This window comes from Lepidochelys kempii, chromosome 6, assembly GCF_965140285.1.
Source record: "Lepidochelys kempii isolate rLepKem1 chromosome 6, rLepKem1.hap1, whole genome shotgun sequence".
Classification (NCBI taxonomy): domain Eukaryota; kingdom Metazoa; phylum Chordata; order Testudines; family Cheloniidae; genus Lepidochelys; species Lepidochelys kempii.
Window position 1 is genome coordinate 74,113,317 of NC_136385.1, and position 27,930 is coordinate 74,141,246.

Genomic DNA, 27,930 nt, shown 5'->3' on the forward strand with positions numbered 1-27,930 from the left:
TCCTCTGGTTCTATCCCTCTTTGTAACCTGTTCCAGCAGGTGCCGGGTCCCTATGGCACCTCCTTTGGTTGTGTAAAATTCTGTCCAGACCTTGAAATCAGTGGAGTTGGACAGTGTACATCAGGGCAGAATCTAGCATCTACAAGATGCTACTGCAGGGCCCTGTAATTGTGGCAGATTCTGAATTGGGCCCAGCTGCCCTTATGTTCAAATTTTGTGTGCTTCGGAGAGCAGCAGCTAACTGGTGCATGCTCTATTGCACAACACTGATGGGTGAAGGAAGAGGCCATTTTTGGCTAAGAACACTGAGATAAACCCTGACTCTTGCAAAAACTGTCACGGGACTGGTAATGTCTATTTAGAACAGACAGGACCTGAGGTTTGAAGGCCTTTTTTGAAAGACTCCTGCACAGTAAAATATAGAGAACTCATCTTATTTATTTCTGAAGGATACAGGGCTGAGTCTACCCAGTTGAGAGGTGAATCTGTTTTTCCAAAGGGCCTGGGTACTTCAAACCCAAGCCTTAGACTGTTTCTGTGGCCATTAGTCAGATAGGTGCCACTAGTGTAATTATATTCCTGTAGCTATAAAGCAAACCCCAGCTTTAGATCAGATCCTTAAATTTTACTTTTTCTGCTGGGAGATTTTGTGCTGATGCCCCATGCCTCGAGCTTTTGGAGGACCCCCCCCCTCCTCAAGGGGACGTGCATAGACATGGCTCACAGCAAGCACTTTCAACACTGATCTAAACTAGTGTGATTCTGAGGGGCGGCATTGTCAGAACTAATACAAAATGCTCTAGTGTTAGTGCAGGAGGTGGTGTGCAGCCTGGGAATGACTGTTACCGTTCTATAGGGCACTCTAAATTGCGGGCTGATAGTGAGCCAAGGCAGTGATTTGCAGCTTATGGGCGGGGAAAACCAACCACATTGTGGTCTGCAGTTCCTAGGACCCTTTCTATGACCCGGGGTAGGGAACGGAGAGGTTGTGACCACAGGAAGTAGGAGTTTAGTTCTGCACCTTCTCTGCAGTGAATATGTTAAATGTGAAACCTTCATCAGCTCAAGCCATAAGGAATGATGAGTGTTGGTCTTGCTACAACCTGGCTTTCTTTTATTATAGACCAGCAGCTGTGAAATGTTGCCCTAAGCTAACCCCTTCTTATTGAGAGGTTGGTGATAGTTTCATTAAATGCATTTCTAAGTCCCTTAAATCTTTTCTTATTCTATCGGTTATTTATTACTGTTACACATAACAGAATGCAGATAACATATCTGACGACTTACAAGGCAGATCTACAGAATATGATCAAAGCGAATAGAGTCCAGCCTTAAAAAGCAGGTTGATACCAAGGCAGTAAAGTGGTGGCACTGGACTCTCAAGCTTGCAGTGCCCACAAACCCAACACAGTCAACTTGCTGTACCCACAAATCCAGCATTCACTTCCCTCCCCTTTGCCCCCAGCCCTTGTTACTTGGTTGTGTGTGTGAACAGAGCAGAACAGTGAATTCGCCGTGATCTCTGAAGCATTCAGATACTCCAGTGACTGATAAGCATTATAAAAACACCTTTTAAAAAAGCAAACACAGATGTAGCACTTCAGAAATCTAAGCAATTTCATCTGGCTGCTTCACTCAGACACAGGCTAGAGCAGAGTCTAGAAAAATGGGCCCATATGTTATACTGATGCGTACCCATAACAGTCAAATTGGACTAGCTGTTGCTGGCTCACTGAAAGTCAGCACTTTGTTCCAGAGGTTGCTATCTGGTACTCCAGAATTTTTGAAATGTACGTCTGTAAGCCTTGTGGTTGCCAAGATACCCATCAAAATGCAAACAGGATGGGGAGCATGCCTGAGAAAGACTGACATAATAATTCAAAGAATTGTGAACTACTGAATAGGGTGTTGGCGCTGAAACCTAACAATGATGATTTAAATAGCAACATAGTTAACTACTTCATTGCTGATCAAAGTATATAAGAAAAGAGAGAGACGACTCTGTTATGATGAATTCAGCCTACTCTGAGTAGCTTCTCGTTTTGGTGTTTCAAGTAGACAGAGCTTGGTTGTGGGCAGAACTTGGTACAGGACCACTCCTTTTTTCTGCCCAGTGTGGCCCCCTACCTCTCGTTGATACAAACAGAGTGTAGGGGCATGTGCATTGTGGGCTGTACGTGGAGTCAGAGAAACTGTCCTTGTACCATCAGGCTGCCTCGGTGGATGATGCCGTGCTGAGGAAAAAAGAGCAGAAAGATGTTGAACTGGATAAGAAAATCCTGGCTTTGCGGAAAAAGAATGAAGCTCTCATACGAAGGTACCAGGTAAGTCTGCCCCACTGCCTGCCTGGATTTTATCTTCTTCAGCCCCATGTCAGAGCCATCTCCACTAACACTAACCAATGTGTCTGCTGAATGTTGCTCATTTTAATAAATCCTGGCAGGGATGTGGAATCTAGCTAGATAAGATCCATCACATAGAAAAGTGTTCAGGTTCTGCCCTTGGGTATGGCTGCTTAATGGCAATTGATTTCAGAAGGAATTATGCATGACCATCCAAGGGCATGAGTTTAGGAAGACAACATTTAGAAATATGTATGAGCTCATTGGATCAGATCCTCAGTTGCCATGAATGAACCTAGCTCCATTGACTGCAGAAGAGCTTTGCTAATGTACAGCAGTTTAAGCTCCGTCTGTTTATTGGAGTTGGGTTTACATTACCAGGCAGACCTTTTCCTCCTCAATCCCCCATCTCTCTCTCTCTTGCCCTCCACCCTCACATCTTTCTTGCCATCTCCTTTTATTTCTTTCCTATCCTTCTCTGCCCCTTTCTGGCTTTACCCTTTCTTATACCATGTCCACCTACATATAACTTGCTTTCTCCATTCACCCCCACTTGGGGTTTCTCTCTGGCTTTCTATTCCCCCTCCTTCTCCCATCTATCTTGGCTTCTCCATTTTTGCCCCCTATCTTTCCTATTGCCCCAATCTCATTTTCTTGTGTATCTAGGAGGTTCTAGACTCTTTTGAACCCTCCACCACCCTCCAAAACAAATCTTTTGCAATCTCCCCTGCCCTTGATCACAGGGGATCCCTTATCCTTTCCATTGCTGCTGGATGGGCCAACAGGCTAACTCCATATTTTGTTGTCTCTCTCCTTGCATTCTTGCTCTCCATTACCATGCCCTGCATTAAATGATCCAAGTATTCATGCAGAGCACTGACACATTAAGTGGAACCCAGGCCTCAGTTTTCCTCTCTAGGCTCACAGAAAATGCCCCCTCCTATTCGCCATGTGATTCAAGTAACATTCCCACCCTTGGGACCTGGTTCATAGAGACAATGCCATTAGTAAAAGTAGTTCCTCCCCTGCACAGCAGGAGTTCACAAACTGGTCATAGTCCTTTCTGCCCCCTTGGCCTTGGAGATAGTGCAACCCATTAAACATAAACAGTTCCCTCTCTCTTCCCCTGGAGCCAGGTCTCAGAGCCTCCTCCAGGCTCCATAAGCAATCCGCTCTCTGCTCGGCTCATAGCCTCATTCTCTAGTGCAGGGTGCTCTGCAGCTCAGCCCCCTCTCAGTTTTCTAATCCATAAGCCTCTCTGCCTGGCTGCTATGGAGAGCCCTATACTTCCACAGGCCCAGGTCTCTCTCCCAGGCTATCCACCTGGTCCTTGTGGTAAGCCTCCTCCCAGGTCATTGCCCAACTCTGGAACTTTCCTCTCTGCTGTTCCTGCCTGCGGGTACCTCTACACTAGATCTGGGAGCATGCTTCCCAGCTTGGGTGAACGGACACACACTAGCTGTGCTCAAGCGAGTGCACTAAAAATAACCGTGTAGTCAGGGGTAGCACAGGTGGCAGATTGGGCTAGCTGCCTGAGTACAAAACTGCCTGGACCCTCTGTGTATATACCCTGGCAGGCAGCTAGCCTAAACCGCCCTGCTACACTGCTATTTTTAGTGAGCTAGCTCATCTGTCTACCTGAGCTGGGAAGCACGCTCCCAGCTGCAGTGTAGATGTATCGGGAGCAGGGGTGCTGGAACAATTTTTATAGTGGGGGTGCTGAGAGCCATTGAACCAAACTGTAAACCAGGGGTCTCAAACTCAATTTACCTTAGGGCCAGTGCCAGTCCTCAGATCCTCCCAGCGGGCCAATAATGTCACTGCAGAGGGTGTTCAGAAAAGAAAAGGTTTATACTGTAGTTTTTATTTTGAATTTCTTAGACATAATAAAACTGTCCTACAACTTTATACAATTCTTCGCCTGCCAGAGAGATTTTAGTGTTCGCCAGACACCTGGCAACACTTCAGTCCTGTCAGTTTGTTGGTGTGTGGCCTGAGTGACTGAGCAGTTGAAACCTTCAGGATTGCAGCAAGGGGCGCATCAGATAGTTGTGTTCAGTATTTTGACTTGTATATATTCATTGTGGAAAAAAGTGACACTGCCTCCATGGCTGACTCTGCCCGTCAACTAGTGATGGTATCTCTGTCCCTCTCCCGCAGCCAGTGGGAGCTGCGGGGGGCGGTGCCTGCAGCAGACATTGCCGGCAGCGTGTCTGCATGCTTCTCTCCTCCACCGGCCACTGGTGGCCTGCGGGAAGTTCTTGGGTCGCAGATGGCCTGCGGGCAGGGACTTTGAGACCCCTGCTGTAAACCATGTATATAATGGAAAACACTTCAAGCCAGGGGATGCGGTAGCATCCCCTGAACTCTTAGTTTCAGCACCTATGATGTGGAGAGGCAGGAAGCCTTGTATCCTATAGATCACATGCTTGTTACTTGTCATATACCCTGGGACTACAGTTCCCAGTTCTAAAGGCCTGGGGCTGATAACAGATGACCAGGGAGCACGTGCGCTCAAGGAACAGCACTCTGGTACAGCTTTCTTGGCGAACAAGCTGTGCTGAGAGTGCGTTGACAAGAGACACACAGCAAGTTGACTTTCTTTCAAAATGTACTGTTAGCCCCTGTATTCCCCAGGAGGAATGCAAAATAGGAAAATGGGCCATGACTGTACCTAGCCTGAGGTCCCAGTGAGCACAGAAATCACCTGGCCTTTGCTTCTGTGGTTCATTATGATGGCTCTGGCCCCCTGCTGTTGTACATGCAAAGCTCATGGCCCTTTCCTCTCCCTGCCTGAGAGGGTTTGATTTGTCACAGGCCTTTGGAAGATCTGATGTTGGATGTGGACTTGACTGTTTCAGGAAATAGAAGAGGACAGAAAGCGAGCAGAGCAGGAGGGAATGGCTGTCACTTCCAGGAGACCCAAGCAGGATGGTCTGACTATTACTATCACCAAGGCCCATAATGTAAGTCTTGCTTCCCTTTTAGTACAAGTGAACTTCTCACTAAAGAATCCCTTCCTTATGAACTCAGAGCTACTATCTCTGGAGTAGGCAGCATGCACAACAGGCATTCAGAGTATCAGGAATCAGAACCTAACCACTCCCCAAAAGGCTTAAGTGTTCCGAATAGATTCATGCACAGATCTACATTAGCCTGCATACATAAACCTGTTCCCACAGATGCAAGCATGTACACAAATACAAGCAAGCAGATACGTGTACCTGTACATATGCACATTCACATGTATATGAACTCCCAGACATTAATGCAAACATAGTCACGGACATATATCCAAAATAAACATGCTTTATCTCTGCTGTAGGGTGAAAATCAGGAGTTCCAAATGTGCGTCAAGGTGTGGATTTACCTGCAGAACACACAAGAAGAAAATATCATAGGTCAGGGCATTCTTCCTCCTTCCCTTAAACAAGGGTCAGCCTTAAGAACAAGCAAATAAAGTGGCCCTTAAGGATTCCCATGCATGGTTTCTGATAGGGTTTCCCATGCAAACTCTGCAACTCATGGGCTGTCTCAGTCTTTTTTTTATATCTCTGGGTCTAGAGGTGGATTAAACAAATCGCCAAAAGACAGTCCTCCCATTCACTAGCAGCAGGATTAGAGAGGAGGCAATTCATGGCCTGAGCCACCCCTCTCAGCACTTTAGGCCCAACACATCACAAGCATGCAGCCCTGTGTTAAAGTGAACGCAATGACAGCAGAGCTCATGGAGTAAGTAGCCCAAACATACCCTTGTCTCTTTTCTCTGATGTTGGATTGTTCACACAGTTACTTTATTAGGTTCGTTTGTGGACTGCCTTCCCCTCTTCCCAGCAACCCACTGGCCCTTGCTTTACTGTAGGCTTGCACTGTTGCACCATTTTTTCCCTTTCATACAGGAGATGAAAGATGTTATTAACCAGAAAGTGAACATTTTGTGGACTAGACTGTCCAACCCTTATAATGGGGAGCACTTACACAGTCTGCTGGTGTCAACAATATGTGATCAGCACCAGGAGTTAGGGTTGCACAATCTAGCCGTAAGCGTTAACAAGAAAGTGACAACATCTGTTTCCTAAATCTTTGACATTTTAGTCTCAAATGTCAGATTTGTAAGTGCAATGGGTTTTCCAGACCCACTTAGATTTGTGGGTTTCACTTCTAATCAGACAAAGTGCCTGTTGTTTCAGTCTTTGGAAGAATGTTATGGTATTGTCATGGGAGCGAAAAGCATCTCATGGAGCAAGTCCTAACATTTCCACAGCTGCCCTCTCCCAGCTGTTGAGGCAGAGCTGTTCCTAAAATGGAAACACACTGGTAACCCCAAAAGGACCTGTTTTCTAACCAGACCAATTGGCTTTTCAGGAGAAAAGGGTGGTGAGTGAGAAATGGGGAAGCACCTGCCCCACCAGCCCAGGGTTTGGAGTCGGCAGTGAGGAGGAAGATGAGGAGGAAGCAGATCATATGTTTACATTCAGGATGGGGAAGAGGATGCAGCTGGCTGTTACTATGGACAACAAAGCCAAGGTGAGTCTTTAAAATGATGCATCACTCGAGACTTAACACATTGCTTTCTTCGAGCTGTAAGGGGTCCCAGTTCTCATTCTCTAACCTTGGAGACTTGTTCAATGTCTTCCTGTTCCTTACTGCGCTGATGCTTGCAATTACTTCCTTGATGTTTGTATTGCTGTCAAGTCCAGGATTAATACAAAAGGACTCCCTATTTAAATACACTCCTGTGATCTGTGCGTACACGGTGATACTCTGGATTCCTCCTGCCAAAGGCATCCCATTTCCAAGCCTAGTAAAGCTGACAGTAATTTCTGTACCTTTCCCCATTTTACACTTGTGGCTTACTCTCAGAGATGAGATACCTTCAGTAGTCACTTAAAGAAAAGGAGTACTTGTGGCACTTTAGAGACTAAAGTCTTATGCTCAAATAAATTGGTTAGTCTCTAAGGTGCCACAAGTATTCCTTTTCTTTTTGCGAATACAGACTAACACGGCTGCTACTCTGAAATCTGTCATCAGTAGTCAGTTACAGCTGCGAGTTAAACTGGACTTGAAAAACATTCAGATACTAACTTGAAGCACAGGTTGGTGCCTTAAAAAGGGAAACTTTTAAAGTGTGTCAGACTTAGACTTTTGCTTCTAGGTCACTGGCTTGAACTAGAAATGGACCTGAACCTCACACTTTAGGGAAGTTCCAATTTGAATGTGGATCTGAAATTCACAGCTTGGGCCCATTTCTAGTTAGAATCCAACCCAGGTGGGTGGAACCAGAAATTTTTGCATCTGATGACTGGGTTTTGGGCTATATATATTTTGTTTATAAAATGCACTCATTGCATCCTCTAGACATACATTCAAACCATAACAACAACAGCTGGCAATCTCAATCCAGTTCCCAAAGGACAGATGTCCACATCACTAGTCACCATCACAGCTGGCACCCTTGCTAGCAATCTCTGCAGATTGACCGGGCATGGAGACTGATCATTTGTTTCAATTTTAGGAATGGTCCCTCCAAATCATGGTTGAGACACATGAGGAGGGTTGTTACACCTTCACAGCCCTTTCTGTGCCTATGGCTGTCAATTCAACACTTTATCTCAGCACTAAAATATAACTAAAAGCAAGAGAAACAATTTACATTAAATTTGAATCACATTCATCATTAATGTGTTTTTCACAGTCTTCCTACCTTTGCTAATTATTGAAGATATTTGTGTTTTTAAAAGAATTGGCCCCTTCCCAATCCACGTTCTCTTGTTATTTGATCCTGCAGTGAATGCTTATTCTATGTTTCAGGTTGCCACCAAGCCAGGCACTATGGGTTTTCCTTTCCATGTCTGATTAACAGGCAGAAGTCACCAATCCTGAACTTTCTGTGCCCTCAGGAGGTCCTCCAGCTGCCTCCAACTGCATAGAGTCAGTCCCTTTCCTCTGCCTCTGAACCGATCGGTCACAGCAGTGCCCCTTCTGCTGAGAAGAGTCAAAACCAGAGTTGCTAAATTCAATACATTTGCTATGGAAATGAAAAAGAAACACTGTAAGTAAAATGAGGACACCAGTCCACCAGCTGTGATGAAACTATACTGTGCTCTCCAGGCAGATAGTTATAGCCAATAGATGAAAGTGGTAACACTTCTCATTCACTGTTCCCTCTAATTTTTAACAGGCCGTGTGTGCAAAAAATTTCTTCTGTGCCGCTGCTGAAGCAAAAAAAAAAAAAAAAAAAGCCAGCGTGCCAAAGCCGGAGTGCGTGCGGTGTTTCGCCGTGTGCGCAGAGTTTAAGATCTGTGTGCACATGCACAGCTTAGAGGGAACAGTGTACCAGACCCTTATTCAGTTCCACAAAGTTCTAAACATAAAGAGAAAAGTAGATGCCTGGATGTCCATTGCATACCAAGCACTTGAAAGTGTGACGGTCACCCAATGTCAAAGTTGACAAAGTGGGACCCTCATCTTTTCCACAACTTTCTCCATATTACAGCATTGCTATTGTGACATTAGAGTTAAGGTTGAGATGGGGTTTCTCTGCAAACCCCCGATCATCAATCACGCATAACCATGGCAAACTCAGATCATTAATCATTTGGGTGTACTACTGACCACAAAGGCAGTAAATGGCTTTTCTTCAGACGAAAATGAACTAAACCTCAGTGAAGGGCTATAGATATACAATCACAGCAAAAGGGATCAACTGATGGGCTGGTCATATCCTACATGCCACTGATTCCTTGGGACAATAACCACACAAGATCTGTTTATGGACTGACATTGGACTCACAAAAAAATACTCTGGGCCAGAAATGTCTTCCTCCAATGAATGCTGAGTTCATTTTATCATGGCGGCTGAAAGAGGAGACCAATGAAGCAGGCACAATGCTTTGGGACTCTGGAAGGGTAAGCCTGACGGCAGATGCCAAACCTTCAGGGTGATGAGACTTTAGAGGAAATTTTTACACCCTACCTGGGAGTAAATGATATTATTGTGAGGGAAGGGATCCTGTTTCTGGGCAGAAATCCCTATGTCCTTACTCAGATTGTACAAGTTTCTTACTTAAGCAAGCTCGCATGGAAGTAAAACATTAAAGTGGCTACAGTTGTCACTGAAATCAGTGGGAGTCTGCCTGAGCAAAGACTGAATAAAAACAGAGCAAGGACCTCAGGTTCTGGCCCTTTATTCTGGAATTAACTGGTTTATTCTGGTAGCTCTCAAAACAAAACAAAATTAGGTGTTCATAGGATGATATAGATGGACAATACAGCTGCTCTAGAATACCATCTATATCAGGGATCAAGATGCTTTCCAGGAATGAAGGAGATGCTAAGTCTAGTCATGTGGGCAGCAAGAATGCTATACTGGTGTTTTGTGTCCCAGGGATACATATTGTTAAAGATGGTAAGTTAAGCAGAACTAGAATTCTTCTTGGGAATAAGCAGATGGAGATTTCCATTCGTCTGCTTGTTTGTATCAGTAGCCAACTTCCAGAGCAGTAAATTCATAACAGATGGACATTTCAAATAGCCTAAGCATTCCTGACAAACTCTCCTTTGTGTAAAGAACTAAAACTGGTAACAAAAATATGATGCTGGGCCATCCTGGTGGCTCCCAACTGGCCCAGAAGAGCAGGGTATACAGAACTAATTGGCTAACCCCAGATGCAGGGCTCTGAAATGCCCTCTTCGTCCCCAACAGGACCAGCTCTAGGCACCAGCAAAGCAAGCACATGCTTGGGGCGGCACAATGCCGGGGCGGCGTTCCGGTCACCCTTTTTTTGTTTTGTTTTGTTTTGTTTGGGCAGTTGCGCTTGGAACTTGGGGCGGCAGATTTTTTGCTTGGGGTGGCAAAAAACCTAGAGACGGCCCTGGTCCCCAAATGCTGTCTCTGAGACATCCACCGTGAAAAGTATTATGTCTACAAGCTTGATCAGAGACTGTTAGAAAAGGCAGAAGTCATCCAAAAAGTTACCTCTTCACTTCTAAACACTTGTGAAGTCTGTGTCTCCATGTGCAAAGATAAAAAGAATCCCAGCTGCATCTTCTGCTCTGTCAGAAGTTATTTGCCAAGAAGGGCTTGATAAAGATCTGGCAGTTAGTATTGTAAGGATACAAGCCTCGATGCTCAGTTACGTGAGGGTCTGATGTACCCTGTGGGTCTGATCCTGTTCTAATTGAAGTCAGTGATTTTGCCATTGACTTCAGTGGGAGCAAGAGTAAACCCCCTGAAGGGACTCACTAAATAATAACTTGAATTGAGTTCTTAAAAAGCTGCCTTTTCACCTTTAAAAGCTTTAGAACAGAGAGGTATGTTTTTCCAGTGAAGATGGGCACTTAATTCACTCAGAATGTGAGTGTCATAGTATTGATTATTAATAATAATGAAACATTTATTAGACAACTAGCACATAAGGCCTGACTCACCAGTGACTGACACAGCCTTTACATTAGGACTCTTCCATGCTGGCAGAGTCAAAGCTGCACTAATGGACCCCAAGAAGTGCCCCGAGCATATGAGGAGTCCCAGGATGGCATGGAATTGGCAAAGCTGACCCTGTGCAAGGCTCCTGCTGAGACCTTGTAGTGTAGGGGGCATGCCAGAACAAAGGAGCCATGGCCAGGCTACACCTCAGCTATTACTGGCTGAGGGAGTGGCCCACCAGGGCTATGGGCAGCCAAGTGCAAGTTAGGGCAGCCCCTCTGGCTGTTCCAGCCTGTGCCAGACAACCCAGCATGGTGGAAGCACACAGGTGACAAAGTTTTGCCTCATTGGGACTTCCTGGTGCCTGGCCCCAAGCTCAGGTACAGGGATGAATTTGGCTCATAGTATCTGGGTGCATTTACATGACTTAGCTTAAAGCCAAAAACGTTTTCCAAGTATATGAAGCTAATACCCCACAACTCCCACTATGCAGAGATGAAGAAAACCTTGCGGGTAGCCTAAATGCACATAGAGTCACTTCTCCTTTATGAGGTGGTTTGGAAAAGCTCTCCTGGTTTTGTGCCTCTGGTGCCTTTTGAATTCCATCTCTCCCAGTTTTGTTTGCCCTTCTCCACAAAGGAGATGGGGCTGCATTGTAGAGCCATTAAATGTTACCCTAAAGGAACCAAATCATTTAGGAAATAAGATTGCTTTCAAAATTATTTTTCAGATGCATTGGAAGGGATTCAGGCCCCTCATTTCATTCTTTCCAAATAGATTGACAGTTGCATTAAATATGTTTCTCCCCTTCAAATGAAATCACATTCCACTACAACCAAAGCCCCTCATGAGATGAAAAAAAGAGATGCTTCTGGTCTTGGACTATGCAGTATCTATATCTAAATCTCTACATCCAGGATTTAGTGAACATTACAAATGAAATGTTTAATCCTCCATTGATGCCTCTTTTGGCTACATACTTCCGCCTGTGGACTTAGATGTGGATTAATAACATTTTCTTTGTATATGGCTCTCCCACATAGGCTCTAACCCTTGGAGCCCAGAACATGACATACAGCATAAAATCCAAGTTTTCATCCCGGTCTCCCACATGTTAATGTAAAGCAGTTACATTCAGTGTAATTATTAAAATGGGAATTGGAGGAGCATGTGTGTAAGTGAGGGAGCACGTGTAGTGGAGGAGGGGAAAGCAATTGTGTAGAATCTTGGGCTAAGTTGTATATTATTTCAGATCAGCTGTTGACTTATCTACTTCAGAGTTCCAATAAATAACAGGACAGCAGAAGGCCTGAGAAGTTGCTAGGTGGCAATTAGGCTCCACTGCCCAGGAATCAAATGTGGACTGGAAAACCCTATTGTGTCTTGGACAGTGGCACTGAAATATAAACCAGTTATTAAATTAAATCACTTTATTAAATCACCTTCCTTCCCATGGCAAATGCCAGGGTCCTTGCAAGGGAGAATATTTTCATTCAAACATAAATATCTAAAGTAACTATAAAGAGAGATTTCAGAGTAGCAGCCGTGTTAGTCTGTATCCGCAAAAAGAAAAGGAGTACTTGTGGCACCTTAGAGACGAACCAATTTATCTGAGCATAAGATTTTGTGAGTGAGCTGTAGCTCACAAAATCTTATGCTCAGATAAATTTGTTCGTCTCTAAGGTGCCACAAGTACGCCTCTTCTTTTTATAAAGAGAGAGCACAAGGAAAGATTGACTGAGCAAAGTACGTAAATTATACAATGCTCAGTTCTGTTTGTGATTCTCCAAGCTTACTTCACTATGAAACTTCCTCCTAAACGGGCAGTTTTTAACCTCGGATTTTTGTTGACATATCACAATACACAGGTTGCAGTGTAGTGTGTACATCACAAGTTACACTATAGCAGTTAGAAAAGGAGGACTTGTGGCACCTTAGAGACTAACCAATTTATTTGAGCGTGAGCTTTCGTGAGCTACAGCTCACTTCATCGGATGCATACTGTGGAAACTGCAGAAGACATTATATACACAGAGACCATGAAACAATACCCCCTCCCACCCCACTGTCCTGCTGCTAATAGCTTATCTAAAGTGATCACTCTCCCCACAATGTGTATGATAATCAAGTTGGGCCATTTCCAGCACAAATCCAGGTTTTCTCACCCTCCGCCCCCCCACAAACTCACTCTCCTGCTGGTAATAGCCTATCCAAAGTGACCACTCTCTTTACAATGTGTATGATAATCAAGGTGGGCCATTTCCAGCACAAAACCAGGTTTTCTCACCCCCCCACCCTTTTTTCCAAAAACCACACACACAAACTCACTCTCCTGCTGGTAATAGCTTATCCAAAGTGACCACTCTCCCTACAATGTGCATGATAATCAAGGTGGGCCAGTTAATCAGTATAAATGATGCGACTGCAGCTTCTCTGACTACATCTAAACATCTAAAGTTAGAGCCTCTAATCACATGTTGTCAAGTATCAGAAGGGTAGCCATGTTAGACTGGATCTGTGAAAACGGCAAAGAGTCCTGTGGCACCTTATAGACTAACAGACGTATTGGAGCATAAGCTTTCGTGGGTGAATACCCACTTCATTGGATGCATAGAATGGAACATACAGAAAAGGTGGAAGTTGCCATACAAACTGTAAGAGGCTAATTAATTAAGATGAGCTATTATCAGCAGGAGAAAAAAACTTTTGTAGTGATAATCAAGATGGCCCATTTAGACAGTTGACAAGAAGGTGTGAGGACACTTAACATGTTGTCAGTTTTAGCCACAGAGAAAGATGTGAAGCCAAAAAAGGGCAGATAGGGCCAGTAGAAGAACTCTGCAAAGGCATAATTGGCATTTATTATTGGTTCATAATTCCAGTTGGAGCTTCAGCTGCCTTTCTTCTTGCTGTGACAGCCTCTTCACTGTAAAAACATGAGGAGTCCTTGTGGCACACCTCATTGTTTTTGCGGATACAGACTAAGACGGCTACCACTCTGAAACCTCTTCACTGTGAGAGTCCATGCAGAGTCAGCTGTGGGGGAGATTCCCATTGAAGTCAATGAGAACTCTGCACATGGAGGGCTTGCAGGTATGAGGCCTTTGACCACAGACATTCAAGAGTATCAGATATGGCCAAGGAGATAATACCCGAATTCATGCTCATTTGTTTAGTGATTTGTCACTGCAAATGCTAAATTTACAACAACACTTGATTCACCACCCATTGAAGTCAACAGGTGCCCTTCCATTGACTTCAACGGGCTTCGGATCAGGCCCTTTATCAACAACATTTGTGAATAAGTGAAAGTATTGGTGGCTAACTCCTGCGAGGCTCAAAGCAGTTGAAACACAGCAGACCCCAACTGGCTCTCCACAGCCTGCAGAGATTTTCTGAGCGAGCTGCATCTCTGCAGGGGCAATGCTATATTTAAGCAGGAAAAGACAACTGGGGGTATGTCATGCCAGAGTGCATATCATGGCCTGGGTGTATTGTTCAGCCAGAGACTGAAAGCAGAAACCCCTGGGAAGTGTCAGTATGCCCCACTGGGCACTCTCTTATTGTGATTAAAGGACGCCTCTAGACACTCGAGATTAGAAACAAGAGACTAATGAAGTAACCGATATTATTATGCCAGCAAAAGGAATTAAAGAAAACACATGAACATTAAATCAAGTGGCTGGAATGAGGATATTGTGAATTAGTTTGCTCGAAAGGATGCTGGGAGGGAAAAATTTCCATAAAATCCAGTCAATTTTCTGTAATCTCCATATCTGACTTTTTTTCAAACTAGTCATAATCCTACTAAGTAGATCTGTCTCCTGTATTCTTCCTTAATAAAAGCATCACTACCCCCCACCCCAGATAATCTGTGCTGTGCCTAATTGCCTCACTTTTGCTCTATACCCTCCTAACAGTACATTTAATTCTAATGAGAAATTGTCTAGATGTGCTGTATCTGCTGCAAATCCAGGGAGACTGAAGTGTTCTCCTACTGGCTTTTATATGTTACCATTCCTGATGTCTGTAACAAACCCTGCTGCCTACTCTGCCCCCATATGTACTCTAGCAACACCATCAGAGGACCCAACAACATCAGCCACACCATCAGGGGCTCATTCACCTGCACATCTACTAATGTGATATATGCCATCCTGTGCCAGCAATGCCCCTCTGCCATGTACATTGGCAAAACTGAACAGTCTCTACGCAAAAGAATAAATGGACACAAATCAGACATCAGGAACGTTAACATACAAAAGCCAGTAGGAGACACTTCAATCTCCCTGGACATTCAATAACAGATTTTAAAGTAGCCATTCTTAAACAAAAAACCTTCAAAAACAGACTTCAGAGAGAAACTGCAGAGCTACAATTCATTTGCAAACTTAACACCATTAATTTGGGCTTGAATAGGGACTGGGAGTGGCTGGCTCACTACAAAAGCAATTTTCCCTCTTTGGGTATTGACAGCTCCTCATCAATTATTGGGAGAGGACCACATCCACCCTGATTGAATTGGCCTTATCAACACTGGTTCTCCACTTGTAAGGTAACTCCCTTCTCTTCATGTGCCAATATATTTATGCCTGTATCTGTAATTTTCACTCCATGCATCTGAACTGGGTTTTTTTACCCACAAAAGCCTATGCCCAAATAAATCTGTTAGTCTTTAAGGTGCTACTGGACTCCTCGTTGTTTAAGTGAGAGAAGAATCAGTCCCACTGACTATAAACAGGAAAGCTCACGTCACTCTACAAATGTAGACTCTAATTGCACTCTACAATTTGAGTAAAATTGAGAAAGTAAACACATAAATGGTGAAAAGTAAGCCAGATTTCAAAGATTTGTTTAGTTATAAAATCCAAAGTATTATAAGTATATATCACATTATAAGAAAATGAATAGAGGAGAGTAGAAAAAAGGAACTAAAAATAAATACATGTTTTTACCTTGATAGTATCCCTTTAAATCATTCAGTTGGGTACAATTCATAACATCCCATTCACACATCCTGTATTTTGACTGCCAGTTGTGTGTGTTCATGGAGGGTTATTGATATTACTCATGACATGATTCAATAAATGAGAAATGGGGTGTTAATCAAAGCCAGAATCTAAAAACCCCTTAACTTTGTAGATGTTTGAATGGTTGACTCTAAAAAAGATTTGGGGTCATGGTGAATAATCAGCGGAACATGAGTTCCCAGTGCAATGCTGTGTCCAAAAGGGTTAATGCAATTCTTGGATGCGTAAACAGAGGAAATCTCAAATTGGATTAGAGAGGTTATTTTACCTCTATACTGTGGTGCAGCCACTGCCAGAATACTGTGCCCAGTTCTGGTGTCCACAATCCAAGAAGGATGCTGATAAATTGGAGTTCAGAGAAGAGCCATGAGAACAATGAAAACAGTCAGACTCAAGGAGCTCCATCTATTTGGTTTAACAAAGAGACAGTTAAAGGGAGGCTTGATCACAGTCTATAAGTACCTACATGGGGAACAAATATTTGATAATGGGCTCTCAGTCTAGCAGAGAAAGGTATAACACAATCCAATGGCTGGAAGTTGAAGCTAGACAAATTCAGAATGGAAATAAGGCATAAGTTTTTACAGTGATAGTAATTAACCACTGGAACAAACTACCATGGGTTGTGGTGGATTCTCCATCACTGACAATTTTAAAATCAAGATTGGATGTTTTTCTAAAAGCTTTGCTGTAGGAATTATTTTGAGGGAAGTTATCTGGTCTGTGCTATACAGGAGGTCAGACTAGATGATCACAATGGTCCCTTCTGGCCTTGAAATCTATGAATCTGGATCCTGATCTGCACTACCTGGCTGGTCACTACTGTAAAAAACCCATGTGCTGTAGACAACTGGCAAAATTATTAATCGCACGCACAGTGCTGGGCCTAGACCCCTGTTCCTTCTGCTTCAAACACACAGGCTTCTTGCCCTTTAACTAAAGAAGAATGTCCTTACTTTCCAATTGTAATAGCTGTAGTCAGCTGACTCTTAACCTGGGTTCAGTTGTAGTCTCTTTGAATCTGTTACCCTTGGGTCCCCTACATACACCCACTGCTGGGCAATCTGACTGTTTCCAGCAGGAGTTCAGCTCACTCTCAGGGTCCTTTCTGACTCTTGAGTCTAGTTATGTTCACTTGCCTCTTGTCCCTGGCAGCACTCCCCAGGTCACACCACAGTTCACTGGATGCAAAGACCCCTCCAGCATCCTTTATCCATATCAGGCTCATGGTGCCTGTCTGCCCCAAACAAGGAGGGGGAGAAGGATGGGCTAGCAACTGCCTCAGACTGAGCGCCCCTTGCTAGCAGAGCTCGCTAGCAGTCCCTGGCAGCCTCTCTGCTCCTAGGAAGGAAACAAACCCAACCCTCTAGTTTGTGTAGCCAGTCTTACCTTTTTAAACTCCACTGCTCCAGGCGGAGCACGTTCTGCAGGTGCACCTAACTGGCACTGCTGGAGTGCAGGAATGCTCGTTAGCTTATCAGTACGATGCCCATGTAATCTCAAGCTCATGACAAGAGTTAAAATGTCAACACTGTCAACTATTTCACTATTTGATCAGTAGTTCAATTGTTCTACTGTTGATCAAATCATTCAAGAAAGGAGAGGGACAATTATGAAGATCACAGAGTCTCAGGTGACAAGGACATGGTTTGTGCATGGGCTTAGGGGAGTATCACTACTCCAGTTCCCCCATTTTAACCCTTGGATTTTATGGAGGCAAATATCTTAGGAAGAGTAAAAAGAGAATACAAATAGCAACACCTGACTATAATTCACTATAAAATAAAAATGATAAAGGCTGTCAATCAATACTCAAGTTTTGGAGAAATGAAGACAAGAAGAAACGTTCCTCATTGGATAGTTGTACACAATAAGCCAAGTGGATTTATGTGAACTTTACATTTTCCTCTGAAGTTCCCAGTATTTGCCACTTTCAGAGCTTGGAGGCTGTACTGGACTGGACTGGATGGACCATTGATCTATTCTGTTATGCCAATTCCTAAATTCACCACCAGCCCCTCTGTGTTTATCATCATAGTGAGAGGCTGGTACAAGGAGGGGGATGCTTCTAAATTTTGTGTCACTATATGTGTATGTTGCACTTGCTCTGTTGTTTCCAGGGGAAGCGGATTGTCAGTGAGAAACGGAGTTCAGATGGCCTCCTGAGCCAAGGTGGGGACCCAGATCTGAGCGAGGAAGAGGTGGACCACCTGGTAGCTTTCCGTAGAGGGAGACGGATGCAGATCGCCATCACCATGGACAACAAGGAAAAAGTGAGTGCATTCCAAGAGTCTGTGTCATAAGGACCGGTACTCCACCAATTGCTATTGGGCTGGAGGAGCAGAGGGGGAAAGGTTCTGGCAGCCGATCAGTTGGAGATAGTGTTTTTTAGTAGGTTTCAAAGTAGCAGCCATGTTAGTCTGTATTCGCAAAAAGAAAAGGAGTACTTGTAGCACCTTAGAGACTAACCAATTTATTTGAGCATAAGCTTTCGTGAGCTACCGCTCACTTCATCGGATGCATAAAAGTGGAAAATGCAGTGAGGATGTTTTTATACACACAGATCATGAAAAAATGGGTGTTTATCACTTCAAAAGGTTTTCTCTCCCCCCACCCCACTCTCCTGCTGGTAATAGCTTATCTAAAGTGATCACTCTTCTTACAATGTGTATGATAATCAAGGTGGGCCATTTCCAGCACAAATCCAGGGTTAAACAAGAACGTCTGAGGAACGGGGCGGGGGGGGGGAGATAGGAAAAAACAAGGGGAAATAGGTTACCTTGCATAATGATTTAGCCACTCCCAGTCTCTATTCAAGCCTAAATTAATTGTATCCAATTTGCAAATGAATTCCAATTCAGCAGTCTCTCGCTGGAGTCTGGATTTGAAGTTTTTCTGTTGTAATATTGCAACTTTCACGTCTGTAATCGCGTGACCAGAGAGATTGAAGTGTTCTCCAACTGGTTTATGAACATTATAACTCTTGACATCTGATTTGTGTCCATTTATTCTTTTATGTAGAGACTGTCCAGTTTGACCAATGTACATGGCGGAGGGGCATTGCTTGCACATGATGGCATATATCACATTGGTAGATGTGCAGGTGAACGAGCCTCTGATAGTGTGGCTGATGTTATTAGGCCCTGTGATGGTGTCCCCTGAATAGATATGTGGGCACAGTTGGCAACGGGCTTTGTTGCAAGGATAGGTTCCTGGGTTAGTGGTTCTGTTGTTTGGTATGTAGTTGCTGGTGAGTATTTGCTTCAGGTTGGGGGGCTGTCTGTAAGCAAGGGCTGGCCTGTCTCCCAAGATTTGTGAGAATGATGGGTCGTCCTTCAGGATAGGTTATAGATCCTTGATAATGCGTTGGAGAGGTTTTAGTTGGGGGCTGAAGGTGACGGCTAGTGGCGTTCTGTTATTTTCTTTGTTAGGCCTGTCCTGTAGTAGGTGACTCCTGGGTACTCTTCTGGCTCTGTCAATCTGTTTCTTCACTTCAGCAGGTGGGTATTGTAGTTGTAAGAATGCTTGATAGAGATCTTGTAGGTGTTTGTCTCTGTCTGAGGGGTTGGAGCAAATGCGGTTGTATCGCAGAGCTTGGCTGTAGACAATGGACCGTGTGATGTAGTCTGGGTGAAAGCTGGAGGCATGTAGGTAGGAATAGCGGTCAGTAGATTTCCGGTATAGGGTGGTGTTTATGTGACCATCACTTATTAGCACCGTAATGTCCAGGAAGTGGATCTCTTGTGTGGATTGGTCCAGGCTGAGGTTAATGGTGGGATGGAAATTGTTGAAATCATGGTGGAATTCCTCAAGGGCTTCTTTTCCATGGGTCCAGATGATGAAGATGTCATCAATATAGCGCAAGCAGAGTAGGGGTATTAGGGGACGAGAGCTGAGGAAGCGTTCTAAGTCAGCCATAAAAATGTTGGTATACTGTGGGGCCATGCGGGTACCCATAGCAGTGCCGCTGATTTGAAGGTATACATTGTCTCCAAATGTGAAATAGTTATGGGTGAGGACAAAGTCACAAAGTTCAGCCACCAGGTTTGCCGTGACATTATTGGGGATAGTGTTCCTGACGGCTTGTAGTCCATCTTTGTGTGGAATGTTGGTGTAGAGGGCTTCTCCATCCATAGTGGCCAGGATGGTATCTTCAGGAAGATCACCAATGGATTGTAGTTTCCTTAGGAGGTCAGTGGTGTTTTTTAGTAGCATGGGAGTTACCAGGGCTAAAGATGTCTGGCTATCCTAGCTCAGAAGGAGACAAGGCCATAGGCCTTGATCCACGTTCCCTTATCTGCGATCCTAGCTCTAGCTATCTCCAGACTGGTTCAGTTCTGACTTCAGCAGATTCTTCAACATGCTTCCCAAAGGAATCTCATATGATGCTTCTTTGAGGGGAACAAGGGAAAGGGAAGGCATTGCCATGTACTTGCCTTGCATTTAAGGAGGAAAGAATGCAAAAGTTACCTTCATTTAGGCCTCATGGACACCTAAAGCCAGCTTTCCACCCAGGGCCAAGGAGCAGAATATAGTCAAAGAGCCCTATCCCAGACAAACAGTCAGTACAACTTAAAAGTTAATTGGGGTAGGCAATATCCATGTCCAAAACAAACTGATGTCACCCATGGGGCAGCCCATTTGACAATTTTGTTGAACTTTTTAGATTTTGGAAACACGGACCAAATACTCTATTGCAAACTCCTTCCTCGCAAAAATGATGTATGTCAATACAAGAGAATCCACAGCCAAGCAAGAGTGTGCTTCTGACACCCTGTGCTCAGGATCATGAAAGATAACAAGAGAAAACATAAAGCTAAATACACAAAACAAGGTTGTACATAAAGATCAAAGGACTAATGCAATTTCCCTCAGTGGGACTGCAGCCAAAGTGTGCTGCTAATTGCCTCAGTTATTTTCCTGCTTTTTCTCCTCCCCACTGAGAGTTTGACTAGAGATACAGGACCCTACTATCTGTTTCTCTCTGGTTGCTTTACACTGAGCGTCATAAAGAAGCAGATAAGTCAGCAGATTGAGCTACCATTGAATACTCAGCGGCGCAGGGGGTTTCCATGGTAGCACAGACCTAGTGTAATAGTTCTACAACACAGCCACTGCCGAAGGGGAATTGTCAGGGCATGTTTGGGGGATAGGGGATGTAGTCTGTGCACCGGTGTGCTGTGGCTATTCTTGCCTGCTCAAACAGCCCTTGGAGTCATTGAAAACCCAATGTATATATTAGGGCAGCCTTGAGGTTGCTCTATCTTGTGGCATGGGATTGATAAAAGCTATCTTTCCTCTCCCCCCATTCCTGCCCGAATCGTATCTCCTGCAGATCTAATAATCAGAGCCCTAAAGTGTGAGAAAAGGGAGCTGCATTCACAACACCCTATCTCCTCCCCATTCAGTGCCCTACGTGCAAGCTATACTTTGCCATAGTTAAAGCTAAACAGAGGACACTTAGAAAATTAATAGGAAATGTTTTGGGGCATGCTCATTAGGGATCATTGCTGCTTTATAAAGGGAGCTTGCCTATCAAATTCGCCTCCTCCAAAATGTAAATATATGCTGCAACTCAGTTTTCAGGAAGACTCAGTAGGAAGTCCATAACAGTCCAAAAGGCTTGGCTTTCCCTCCCCTCAAATAACTTTCTGATCACACTGTTCTACCACACTTTAAAGACAATGTTCCCAATTAACTTGGCTAACTGGGTATCCCAGGGAGAGGAGCCAACATTTCCCTGTCACTGCCTCCTATTACGCATTTGCAAATGGCCACAGTGTACTCACTGGACTTTGTCAAAATTTAATCCAGATAACCCCCAATTAATGCTTCTCTGCAAACCCTCAGGCTGTGCTGTCCTCCTCCGATACCAATGTTCATGTTTGGATTTTGAAATTGAAGCAAGTGGTCTGGGTAGGGAAGGAGAGAGAACTTTCATTCCTGCATTCTGGAGGACACGTGCGCGCGAAGGAGTGGCCACGAGAAATGACAAAGTGGGTGCCATTATCCACTCTGAGAAGAATTCCACAAAGTCATTTGGTCGCATTCACAGCTTCGCTGTGCAGCAGCAAAGTGTCAAATGCATAGGATGGGTGCAGAAAAACCAAACTGGAGCTTAAAATAAAAGAGTCTAAATACTGCACCCTAGTGTACAGAAGCAAGAAGTAGATCACTTATCAGCATTTAAGGGTCTGAAGGCAATGAAAAGAAAGAATTAAGACTGTTGTATGATTTCACCGTCTCCTTATTGGTGGGTTAGTGCAGCCAGGCTGAGTCCTGGACTAATGACACTGGTATGAGCTCACTTTAACAACAGAGCCACCTCTATTTATTATTGGCAGAGAGTACAGAGGCAGCTACTTCCTGAGACATCCTGCCCCTGTACAAAGAGCCATGCTCTTTAGGAGATGTCCATGGATGTGCTAAAAAACACCTCAGCCAGCAAGCAAACAAGGAGCTACCATTCTGACCCTCAGAGAAGGCAGAGTGGAACTGAGAAAACGAAGGTCCTAACAGAAACCACTGGACACTAGATTCTCAACCCCCTTGTGCTCATTTTAGTTAAGTAGGTTTTTTAAAATGTTTTTTTGTAGATTGACTAGTTTTTTAAATCAGCCATAATCTAAAAAAGGTGATTGAGCTGATCTCTGAAACCCTAATTTCCAATACTTATTCGTTATACCTCAATCTTCTACATTCCAATCAGCCTCATGAGATTCGCCCACCTATTGGGAAATTTCCTACCTTGTTAATTATTGTTATTTGATTTGTAACATGGTAGCACCTGGAGGCCAAGCCCCAATGTGCTGGGTGCTATCCTGACATATCACAAAGAGATGGTTCCTGTCGCAGAGAGCTTAGAATCTAAGGCTATGTGTGTACTGCAGCATGGTGTGTAGACTATGGGCGTGTGACTTGCAGCACGCACCAAAGTGTTGTGCTGCAACTGCCCTGTATGGATGCCGCTAGTATGAACTAAAAGGTACCTAGTTTGCATTAATGTAGTCCTCTTCAAACAAGACTGTGTTAACATGAACTAAGTACCTATTAGTTCACACCAGCAGCATCCCCACGGGGCAGTTACAGCAAGGTTGCTACTCTGAAACCTTTTAGGTGCAGCAATTCTAACTCCTGTAGTAGTCCAAATTGCAGGGCCATGTAGACAATCCCTAAGTATGGGATGAGAGACAACGGATTGGTATGACAAATGGACAGAGGGCGTGTCTACACTGCAATTAAAAACCCACAGCTGGCCCGTGCCAGTTGACTCGGGCTGCAGGGCTGTTTAATTGCAGTGTAGAGTTCTGGGACTCTATCACTTCGCAGGGTCTTAGAGCCCAGGCTCGAGTCCAAGCCCAGAAGTCTACACTACAGTTAAACAGCCCCACAGACAACAAGTCAGCTGGCACAGGCCAGCTATGGGTGTCTAATTGCAGTGTAGACATACCCAGAGGGAACACAAGGTACTACTGAGACAACTGCATGATAAGCAGTACTCAGCCACAAGCAGCCTACAACCAGTGAGTCACGGGACTTGGATACAGCATGATTAAAAAGAAAAGGAGTACTTGTGGCACCTTAGAGACTCACAAAAGCTCATGCTCAAATAAATTTGTTAGTCTCTAAGGTGCCACAAGTCCTCCTTTTCTTTTTGCGACTACAGACTAACATGGCTGCTACTCTGAAACCTGTCAGCATGATTAAAGCGTATAGTGTCGATGGGACCTCACCAAGCCCAATCTGTGGGATATGCGTAGGTTCCTCACTATGCTACAGATTTTAAACATGTGGTAACTAGAATCAGTTAGAGATGCAGTGCACGTGGAGCCTAAAACAACAGCTGCCCCTTGTCCGCCTTCAGTTCAGCTTGCACCCGTTGCACCTAGAAACATTTTCTGAAATGGCTGTGTCCAGCCTACACTGCCACTTCAGTCATTTCCGTTACAGATTTGGGAGGGAGCATTGTCAGCAATTCATCCATTTACTGGTGCTGGCAGGACTCCGAAAAGCCGAAGACAGATACATCTGTCTCTCCCACTCTGCCGCCGATTAATCTCCCTCCTGAGAGCTGGTGGGCATCCCGCTAACTAATAGTAAGAACATAGGAATAGATTCATTCATATGTTTTGGTTTGACAATCTCAGAGCAGTTCAGAGCGGTGAATAAATACATTAACCCATTTTACAGATGGGGAAACTGAAGCACAGAAAGGTTCAGTGACTTGTCCAAAGCCACAGAGGAAGAAAATCAGGGTCCGATGACTAGGGTGCTAGTCTGGGACTCAGGAGATTTGTCTTCAATTCCCTGCTGCCCCACAGACTTCCTGGGTGATCCCAGGCAAGTTATTTTCTCTCCCTGTCCTAGTCTCTGTCAGTAAATTGGGGATAATAGCACTTCCCTTCCTCACAGGAGCATTGTGATGATAAATACATCACAGACTGTGAGGTGCTCAGATCCTATACTAATGGGGATGGTTTAACTACCTCAGAGAGAGAGAGAAGGGAAGAGAATCCTGATTGGCAGTCCCTGTTTCTAGCCTTTAGAAACACTGTTTCCTCCTGTACCACACAGCTCAGGCGGGAGGCACAGGGCTGGCTCTGTGCTTGAAGGGGCAGCTGCATTATTTGTGTTCTCCAGTGGAGATTAAATGTACCTTTGAGCTGAGCTCTAGCAGACTGAGATTGACAGAGTCTTGGCTACATTCTGCTGATGCAGGGGGGCAATTAATTCAAGCACAGCACAATTCAATCCGCCTTTTCAGGAAGCACTGATTCAGCAGCTGCTCTTGCACTCTGCCCTCTTCTCAGCATGGTATCCGCAGGAAGAAAGCTTGTCTCTGTGCTGTCAACACTATGGTGCATGCCATGAGTGGGGGCATGGGAGGGTTTTACATGGTAAGATGGGCAGGTCTGTTCCTTTTTGCCTGCACAGCTCGAAGTGTAGAATGGTTGACAGGACAGCAGGGAGCACAAAGAGACAATGAAATGGAGATTGTAAATCACGCTGGGAGAGTTGGTAAGCACTGCTGGCAGAGTCGCTTGGCTCTCACGGGCAGTGCCTGCCTTTGAGTTTCCATAACATCATGCCATTTGTCCTCGAGCCCAGGAGCTGCTCCGCCTCACAGCATGAAATAGATATTGGGATTGCTGAAGCTTTTTAAACAATGCTTTTTGCTGTAAAGAGCCTTTTGTTTTTGTTTGAGTGTGACAGAGCTCCCAACTTTCCCTATTCCTCACACAAGGGAGAATTGTGCACATTAAAAGAGGGGGACGGCCAGAGCTAGAGGGTGGTAAAGAAGGAGGGGCCCCTTTCTATTTAGGGCCTAATCCCGCTCCTACTGACGTCAATGCAAGGTTTGCACTGAGATGATATCTGGGAGCTTCTGGCATTCCTAAGCTCACTTTGGGCAGCATTTCTGTCCCTGGATAGCATTGCCCTAGCAAAAGTGGGAAAGAAATATGTTAAATTGAATTACTGAGAGGATTCTTTGATACGAAATGCTCTATAAAATGTACAGCATAGCACAATTGATTGGGGTGCATTTAAGGGGCCTTGTCTTGAAGAAACCAGTTTTGGCCATTGCTGGTGGTCAGATACCAGATCAGATGGAGTCAGTGGTCTGATCTTATTCCCATCCAGGGAGTGGTTGCTTTTTCACATTGACTTCAAATAAACCACGATTTGAGGACTTCAATAGCTCAGACATAAGTGAGAGGTTTTTCGCAGGAGTGGGTAGGTGAGATTCTGTGGCCTGTGTTGTGCGGGGCGGGGGTGTCGGACTAAATGATCATAATGGTCCCTTCTGACCTTAATATCTATGAATCTATAAAAGACTTCTTAGCCCAAAGCCGCACAATTTCTGATGCGGTAGGTGTACTCGATCTGTCACGCATTAACAGAGAGATTGTTTTACAGACACCTCTTGTCCCATCTAGACAACCTTCCGCGCACCTTCTCTTCCACTCACAATCACGTGGACCCCCTCTCCTGTTCCATTTACGTCCCCTGGACCCATCTTCCCGCAACTGGCAATAAGGCAGAACTACCTGCCTGCTTACTGGCAATCACACGCACCCACCTCCATGCCAGACTTGCCAGTTTGAATCCCACTCATGAATGCACGTCATCTCTGTGGCTCTTGCTGCAGTGGCGATCTCATTGAACTCTGTACCACCAGTGCATGTAGGTATTTGTAGCTGTCTGCCGTGCATTCCCTACATTTCTAAGAGCCTATGATTATGTGATTTGTGCTTTTTGAAAAATATCATACATGCCATCACCCCCTCCCACCTATTATATTCCTGTCTTTCCTCTTCTTCCCTTGTACATGCTTCCCTTCTGCCTGGTCTTCCTATTCCCCTGCACCAGCTGCCACAGCCCTGGTCCCTTGCTTCTATGTTCTTGCCCATGTTGGCCTGCCATGTGGTCTCCCTGCTCCCTGGCACATCCTGCAGGACAGTCTTGTCCTTGGTTCCCTTCTCTTCTGTTCCACTGGCAGCTTCTGGGGGGAGGCTGGTACCACCACACCCGTTGCTGGCTCTAGTCTTTGAGGAGTAGACTGTTTCCTTTGCCCCTTTTTCTCCTATGCAGAAGCAATCGGCAGTGGAGGCAACTAAGTTGGCTCTTCCATTTCATTTCCAGATGCTTCTGCAGATGCTCAGTCTCTTCACAGGAAGCTTCCTACCACTAAGAAAAGGAGGACTTGTGGCACCTTAGAGACTAACAAATTTATTAGAGCATAAGCTTTCGTGAGCTACAGCTCACTTCATCGGATGCATTCTGATGAAGTGAGCTGTAGCTCACGAAAGCTTATGCTCAAATAAATTTGTTAGTCTCTAAGGTGCCACAAGTCCTCCTTTTCTTTTTGTGAATACAGACTAACACGGCGGCTACTCTGAAACCTTCCTACCACTGTGTCTCAACCTGGGGATGGACCATCCCAAGTGACAAGAGGGTAATTCTCTATTCCCATTCAGTCCAGGGCTTTTTACTGAGATTACTAGCAAGGATGCTAATCCACACCAATTGTGATGGTGGTTTTTGTGGTATGAATGCCTGTCCACAAGGAACTGAACTGAGTCTCAGTCTCAATATACAGGCAGCTGAACAGATGGTGATTACTGCCAGCAGTTACCAGCCTCATCTAGATTGAGAATGATGACCTATAAGCAAAAGGCCCTTCCCCTCTCTTCCATATCCCCTTGTCCTGAGCCATCCAGTCTGTCCAGGCTAACAATGCCCATATTCACTCAGCCCCAGCTACACATGCTCTCCTCCTTCACTCTCTTGCACGCTCACAGATCAATCCATTCCTTGCTGACTCTTTAACACCCAGAGTCTCCCTCCCTCAGACAGATGCAGCACTGTGTGGAGTGGCTTGGATTGTCTAGAATGCCATCTAGAATGCCCTGTGGATGGCTCAACAGCTCTGACACCCAGTCTTGGGCTATCCAGACACTTGGTCCTTTTCCTCTCTCTGGTGGCTGTGGTGTGGAAGTTGCTTTCAGATCTCCAGGCTCTCTTTTAGAAATGAGTTTGCATGAAGCCTGTTGACATTTTGCTGGATTGAGCAAGTGACTAGAAGCTTACCCAGCCTACCACAGGGGTGTATCCTATATTTTAAGAATCAATATGGGTAAAGTGCTTACCTTGTCTCTCCTCCCAGAGAGCCGTGGGGTTGTCAACCAACAACCCCTCTGGGCCACATATAGCACAGCAGAAATCTTCATCTCTTGTAAGCTTTCCCTTAAACAAAGACCAAACAGCACCTTTCAGGCAGAATCATGTTGTCTTTTAGAATTGTACTTTTGTGGTTTGCTAAAGTCAAGTCTCCATGAGAGAGCACAGTGTGATCATGTCTCCTCCCTAGTAGGCTGCACCAGCTCTGCCACTCAAAATGTTAGCCTGGCTCTGCAGACAGTAGAGTTCTTAGAGATTTAAAGGTGCAGCACACATTAAGCAAAGGCAGAACACTTACAGAGCAAACTAGACCACAGGCTCCAACTCAGAAGCGATGGCATAACATTGAGAAGCCACATTCATAAACCTTTCACTCCCACTCACTGTTGCCATGACAGACCACAGGCTCTCCATCTTGGACTCCCCATGCTGCTGCTCTCACTGACAG

General features: G+C 44.8%; 1 protein-coding gene and 1 long non-coding RNA gene across 5 annotated transcripts in view; one reads left to right on the forward strand and one right to left on the reverse strand.

The window, feature by feature from the left end:
• CCDC9B (coiled-coil domain containing 9B) overlaps positions 1-27,930 on the forward strand; it is a 111,027-nt gene that overhangs the window by 23,896 nt on the left and 59,201 nt on the right. The window contains exons 2-5 of one of the 3 annotated variants that reach the window (XM_073348788.2): positions 2,211-2,324; positions 5,204-5,308; positions 6,708-6,869; positions 17,921-18,073. In XM_073348788.2, coding sequence (XP_073204889.2) covers positions 2,211-2,324; positions 5,204-5,308; positions 6,708-6,869; positions 17,921-18,073 — 534 coding nt within the window. Of the gene's footprint in view, positions 1-2,210; positions 2,325-5,159; positions 5,309-6,707; positions 6,870-17,920; positions 18,074-27,930 lie in introns of those variants that run through there. The other 2 variants (XM_073348790.2, XM_073348789.2) reach the window with 2 other exon arrangements.
• LOC140913086 (uncharacterized) lies at positions 6-27,659 on the reverse strand. 2 transcript variants are annotated; one of them, XR_012159466.2, is made up of 3 exons: positions 27,452-27,659; positions 4,113-4,162; positions 6-2,234 (listed from the first exon to the last, which is right to left on the reverse strand). It is a non-coding gene; the product is annotated as an uncharacterized LOC140913086 (long non-coding RNA). The 2 variants fall into 2 exon arrangements; XR_013635961.1 differs by lacking the exon at positions 27,452-27,659 and adding an exon at positions 16,069-16,236.